This window comes from Scyliorhinus canicula, chromosome 4 (assembly GCF_902713615.1).
Source record: "Scyliorhinus canicula chromosome 4, sScyCan1.1, whole genome shotgun sequence".
Taxonomy (NCBI): Eukaryota; Metazoa; Chordata; class Chondrichthyes; order Carcharhiniformes; family Scyliorhinidae; genus Scyliorhinus; species Scyliorhinus canicula.
The window spans coordinates 146,220,405-146,227,169 of NC_052149.1; the positions used below are offsets into that span (position 1 = coordinate 146,220,405).

Genomic DNA, 6,765 nt, shown 5'->3' on the forward strand with positions numbered 1-6,765 from the left:
CTATGATTCCCTCGTGTAGGAGCTGCTGGACTTCGGCTCTAATAAATAGCCTGTCCTGCAGGCTATACCGCCTGCTGCGAGTGGCTACGGGTTTGCAGTTTGAGGTGAGGTTAGCGAAGAGTGGGGGGGGTCGATTCTTAGTGTCGCTAGACTGCAGATAGTGAGTGGAGGTAGGGGTCCACTGAAGCTGAGTGTGAGGCTCTTGAAGTTACATTGGAAATCGAGTCCAAGTAAGAGTGGGGCGCAGAGGTCGGGGTGTACGTACAGCTGGAAATTAGAGTAGCTGGCACCCTGAATCGTTAGGGTTGTGATGGTGCGCCCTTGTATGTGGACTGAGTGTGAGCCCGAGGCGAGGGAGATAGTTTGCCGTGCAGGGAAGATAGGGAGCAAACAGTGTCTTACCAAGTCAGGATGTACGAAGCTCTTGGTGCTCCCAGAGTCGAAGAGGCAAGGTGTACTGTACCCGTTGATTTTAACGGACATCATCGAGCTCTGGAGGTGCGTCAGATGCAACTGATCCAACGTGACTGCGTTGAGTTGCGGGTAGTCGGCGGCTCGATCAGCTGTGCTGGAGTGGCCCCGTGATGACTGTCCGCTGAGGTCGTAGTTGTTGAGGTGAGGTTCAGTTGATGGCCAAGATGGCGGCCCCCGTTGATCGCACGTGGCGGGTGGTGAAGAAGATGGCGTCCAAGATGGCGGCCCCCATGACTCGCACATGGCCGGCCGCGTGGAGGAGGGTTGCCAAGATGGCGGCCCCCATGAGTCGCACATGTCGGGTGGAGGCGAAGTCGGCAGACACGCTGCAGCATTACGGGGCCTGTGGGCCTGTAAGTTTGGGAGGCGAGTGTTCTGGGCTGCGGGGGAGTTTGGAATTTTCGATCTTGCCAGACATACTCGGGCATAGTGTCCTTCGCGACCGCATCTGCTGCAGGTCGCGTTGTGGGCCGGGCAGTGCTGCCGTGGGTGTTGGGGCTGCCCACAAAAATGGCATGCCAATACTCCATAGTGGGTGGGTGGCCGCGCGGCACAGGCCTGGGGCAGTCGCTGGCCGGGGGCCCACGATGGGGTCGCTTGGACCGCGGGGAATGAGTTAAAACTGTGGAACGCGACCTCCATAGTCGTGGCTAATTCTACAGTGTCCTCCAAGTTCTGGGCCCCTTTTTCAAGCAATCGCTGGCGCACATAGTTGGACCTGAGCCCTGCAACGTATACTTCACGTACAGCGAGTTCCATATGCTGGGAGGCTGTTACAGCCTGAAAATTACAGTCCTGAGCAAAGGCTTTTAAATCACGCAGAAAGTCTTCTAGCAACTCTGCGGAGTGCTGGCGGCGGGTCGTGAAAATGTGCCGTGCGTAGACCTCGTTAATCGGCCGCACGTACAGTCGGTCGAGCATAGCTAGAGCCTCAGTATATGAGGTGGTACAATTGAGTTGCGTAGAGATACGATGGCTCACCCGTGCATGCAGTAGGCTGAGTTTCTGCTCCTCTGTAGTCTCGGATGTGCTTGATTCAGCCAGGTAGGCCTTGAAACATCGAAGCCAGTGTAGGAAGATTTCCTTCGCCTCTGCAGCCTGCGGGTCGAGTTCTAGTCGGTCAGGTTTAGGGCTGATTCCATAGTAGTTTTCTTCAAGTTTTCTAAGACTATTAAATTGATGTGACCATCAATTCACTAGAGACACGATTGGAAGTAAACAGTGGTTTTAATAGTCTTACAACTGAGCCTGCCTGCGACCAGAGGAACTGAGAGCAGGCTTACGGCTGCAGCACTTTATACTTCCGGTAGTGGGAGGGGCCATGGGCGGAGCCAAGGGTGAAGCCCTGTACAAGCTCCTCATCTCCCTCTATGGGCAGAGCCGCGCAACGCCTCACATACAGAGCCCACAAGGACATAATATAATGCAATGCAATACAGTGTGAATTACAATACAGTATAATTCACCACATGGTGAAAGTAGATTCAATAGGAACTTTCCAGGGGGAATGGAATATATAGTTGAAAAGGAAAAATAAAATGGCAGCAATATATGAAAGAGCAACAGAGTGGGACTAATTTGGTGCTCTTTTAGTGAGTCAACACCTTTTAAGGCAGTGCATTCTAGGCCATAAACATCGGCTGTGTTTTTCAAAAATTCCCTTCACCTCTTCTTTGGTTCTTTCACCAACTATCTTAAATCTGAGGTGTCTTCTTATGAACCCATCTACTTCTTGAGACAATTTATCCCTCTTCACTCTACACCAGGGATGGGCAAACTACGGCCCGCAGGCCGCATGCGGCCCGCCAAAGGTCTTTATGCGGCCCACAAATCATTAAAAAAAAAATTTCTTTAAAAAATTTTTTTATTTTTTTTATTTTTAATTATTTTTTTTTAAGGTTAATGGGGGGGGCTGTTGGGTTACTTACTGGTATAGGGTGGATACTTTGACTTGAGTAGGGTGATCATTGCTCGGCACAACGTCGAGGGCCGAAGGGCCAGTCTGTGCTGTACTGTTCTATGTTCTATATGAGGCGCCCAGAATCATAACCGGGTGAAGTAATTATTTTACTTAATATACTATGCGGCCCTTTAAAATTGTGAATTTCTGAATGTGGCCCTTGCACGGAAAAGTTTGCCCACCCCTGCTCTAAACCCTTAGTAATTTTCAACACTTCCATATATTCTCCCTTCCTATTAATTACTAAATACTGGTCTGCTTTTTTTTCAGTATGTCACTGCATCCTGGGATCGTACTCTGCGTGTCTGGAATGCTTACATCAAACCTCCTCCCAGAAGCAGTGAAACGAGGGAAAATGTAACAAACTGAGAGAAAATGACAATGGGACTTTAAATACCTTCAGTGATTCAGCATTTTGAAATAAGTTGCACTGGTCATCATCAAGTGAGACACGAGATGAGCAGTGTTTTATAATTGTCGCCACATCAATGCAGTGATGGATAGATGAGTGGCTGGGTATTCTTAATGTCACATCCTGATTCCCCAGTGCCTGTCCACCATCTGCAAGGCATAAAACAGAAGTTTGATGGAATACTGCCGACCTTTCTGAAGCTGCAACAAAACTCAAGAGGTTTGATGCTACATAGAACAAAGAGATCTACTTGACTGGCAGCTTGTGCATCGCCTTGAATACTCTCTCCCTCAATACCAGTGAACACTAGCTGCAGGGTTGTCCATCCATAAGATGCACTGCAGCAAATGCACTGAACATTTTTCGACAGCATTTCGATTACCTCTACCACCGAGAGGCAGTAGCTGCGCATGCACATTGTCACCTCCAAGCTGCCCTCCAAGTCACGATCAATCTTGAATTGGAACGATATCGCTGTTCCTTCAGCATCACGGAATCAAAACCCTGGAACTCCAGTCACACTGTGGGAGTAACTTCACCACTTAGACTGCAGCGAGCAAGAAGGCAATTACCATCTGAACAAGGGCAACTCTCGGGATGGGCAAGAAATAAGAGCCTTGCCAGTGATTAAGCACATCCCAAAAAAAAATTGTTTTCAAAAATTGTGTCAAATCTGTACTGTAGACTGTCACCCAGGCTGAGAAATGTATAAATTTAGAATAAGCAAGAAAAGTATGGTGAATCTTTATAAAACACTGATTCAGCTTCACCTGAAGCATTGTATCCAATTCTGGGTGTGACAATTTCAGACAAGGAAGATATTAGAAAGGGTCCGGTATAGACTTATGCAAATGGCTCCCAGGATGAGAGGAAATGCTGAATCAATTATGAGGACTGGAGAAGCTGGGGCTCTTCTCTTCACAGAAGAGAAAGTTAAGTGGAGATTTGATCGAGGTGTTCAAAATCGTGAGGCGGCTGGACAGAGTCGATGGGGAGAAACTGTTTCCATTAGCAGATGGAGACTTGAAGGATGCTAATTAACAGTGATCGGCAAATGAACCAGAGACGTCATGAGGAAAAATCTATTTTACACAGCATCTGGTTAGGATCGCAAATTCACTGCTTGAGAGTGTGATGGAGGCTGATCCAATCTTGGCTTTCAAAAAGGAATTGGATAATTATCTAAAGATATGAAACGTTCTGGGCGACAGGGATAAGACAGGTGCCTGAATTTTATACTCCCCTGTTAGGTGTTGAGGAAAAGGGAGGTGGGAGGGGGGAGCGTGAAATTGCATGGATGGGATTTCCTCTTGGATCCCTCACACCCTGACCTGGTTGTGATTTTACGGTGGGACAGGCAGGGCCGCAGACAAGAAGGCCACCCTTGCTGCAATAAAGGCCTTTAAGTAGCCATTTAATGGCCACTTTAGCGCCTTTTTCAGCCCAACCTCAATTTTTAGACTAGCAGGCAAGGGTAGATTGAAGTGAGGAATAGAAAAAAATTAAAATCCTGGATCTCAGGTGGGAAGGTGGGGGATGGGAGGGGTGGAAGAGTGGGGAGAGAAGTGGGTGGAAGAGGTGGACGTCTCCAACAAAAGCTGCCTTCTGACTGGCGGGGCACTCTCTTCAAGGACCGGACACTGGACACCTCCGGACCTCCTTCCCCGTCCCCCTTCCTGAAGACCCCTGCCATTTACTTGACCTCCATGTTCTGACACTTAGTCCTGGGCATGTCGCTGCATTGCCTCTTCTGGCCACTGCAACGCTGTGCCTGGATGGGCCGGAGCGCTTTTGCCCAGCCTGATTGGCTGGCAGCTCTCCAAGGCAGGACTTCCCTCCACATGAGAATCGAAGTCCTGCCTACTGCCAATCAATGCTCATTAGTGTGTAAAATGGCCGCTGGCCTGTCGGAGTCGATGGGGATGTGTTGCCCACCTATCCCCCACTGACTCTCTGGTTGGCGGGGGCCAAGCTCCCATCATCCTAAATATTCAGGCCAGGGAGTGGGATTGTCAAGTTGCTATTACAGAGAGCTGGCATGGAGAGTTGAATGGCCTCCTGCTGTGTTGTAACCTTTCTACAATAGTGGAACGATGATGGAAATCAGAAGCGAACGAACAATGAATATATTGTTTGCTTCAGGGAAAGTGCTGCTAATTCCAGTTGTTTGCATAGAGTACTTCCTGTCACTGTATATGCTCCTCAACCTTGGTGACAGTTCACTGAAGCCTACACTGCCTTCAGGATCCATGGTGCTCCAGATCTGGTCAGTAATGTCAACAGTAAAGACCTCCGGAACTTGTTGCCGCTGAATTTTTCTAACTTCACCCATTGTCAAGCAGAGGATCCGAAGAACATTTTCAAATGCTAGTTCACTTGCACTTGCCAGTCATGATCAATTCTTCCTGAAGCCTTTCTTTAAACCAAATGGCAATGACGTTTGATAAATTGTAAATTCTGAGATCAATGTGTTTTTGCTCAACTATGGCATTAAGTGATTTGCGGCAAAGGTGGTGGGTATATGGAGTTAATTCACAGATCTGCCGTGGCCTCATTGAATGGTGGAACCGGCTCGAAATGCTAGCTAAAGTTGCAATGTCCCGATCGAAACAGCACCGTGTACGTGTTCTAGCAAATATAATCCACTTTTTGAAATCTGCTTTAGAGTCATTAAAACTTAAAAATGCAATGGCAAAAGTCTACTGGCATAATGGACAAGCTGAGGCCTTAATTGTCATTTATCCCAAGGGTGCATATTTTCCTGAATTGCAAGAAGGTGAAATCTTGGGCGGAATCTTCTGCTCATGCTGATAGCGAGCTTGGAGGCAGGAAGGTCATTTATTTAGGCAGGGTGGTGATATACTGGAATCCTCCCCACCTCCAGCAGAATTATGGTCTGGTTGGGAATACCCATGGCGACGTTCCTGCCCTGCCTATTGAGACACCTCGGTGGCCAATTAATGACCACTTAAGGGCCTTATTTCATAGAATTTACAGTGCAGAAGGAGGCCATTTGGCCCATCGAGCCTGCACCAGCTCTTGGAAAGTGCAACCTACTTAAACCCACACCTCCACCCTATCCCCATAACCCAGTAACCCCACCCAACACTAAGGGCAATTTTGGACACTAAGGGCAATTTATCATGGCCAATCCACCTAACCTGCTCATCTTTGGACTGTGGGAGGAAACCGGAGCACCTGGAGGAAACCCACGCACACACGGGGAGGATGTGCAGATTCCGCACAGACAGTGACCCCAGCTGGAATCGAACCTGGGACCCTGGAGCTGTGAAGCAGTTGCGCTATCCACAATGCTACCGTGCTGCCCTTAAGAGTTACTAAGTGGACAAAGATATAGATTTACGGTCCGTCTTAAGAATGAAATGAAATGAAAATCACTTATTGTCACAAGTAGGCTTCAAATGAAGTTACTGTGAAAAGCCCCTGGTCCCCACATTCCGACGCCTGTTCGGGGAGGCTGGTACGGGAATTGAACCTTGCTGCTGGCCTGCCCTGGTCTGCTTTCAAAGCCAGCGATTTAGCCCAGTGTGCTAAACCATCTCACTGTGGACCAGTTACCGTGTGGAATGCACGGCAGCTAAAACCGTGCAGCCAGCTTGTCACCTCCAGGGGACCTGCTCTTGCTGCTTAACCCCCGACACCCATCCCCCTGCGACCCCCACCACCCCCCACATTACTTAGCTGTGACTTGAATCACTTGCTGATCCTGGGTCTCCAGAAGGTGTTTTTCTGCAGAAACCACCACCTCCCCTCAAGACAAGACTTCAATGCCCAGGGTTTTAATTCCAGGGGCAGGCTGTTGTGGCCTCGCCGCTGCATGATTGGCTTGTGGTTCAATGGACCTTCCAGAAAAGAGACAGCAGGGCTCTCTCATTGAATTTCCAGCCAGCAGACGAAA

At 48.8% G+C, this 6,765-nt stretch overlaps 1 protein-coding gene across 1 annotated transcript in view; it reads left to right on the forward strand.

Annotated features, from left to right (window-relative positions):
- LOC119965065 overlaps nucleotides 1-3,573 on the forward strand; it is a 111,987-nt gene extending 108,414 nt beyond the window's left edge. Inside the window, exon 17 of the mRNA XM_038795317.1 lies at nucleotides 2,705-3,573. Within this exon, the coding sequence (XP_038651245.1) occupies nucleotides 2,705-2,803 (99 nt within the window). The 3' untranslated portion in view covers nucleotides 2,804-3,573. The remainder of the gene's footprint in view (nucleotides 1-2,704) is intronic.
- The last annotated feature ends 3,192 nt before the right edge of the window (nucleotides 3,574-6,765 follow it).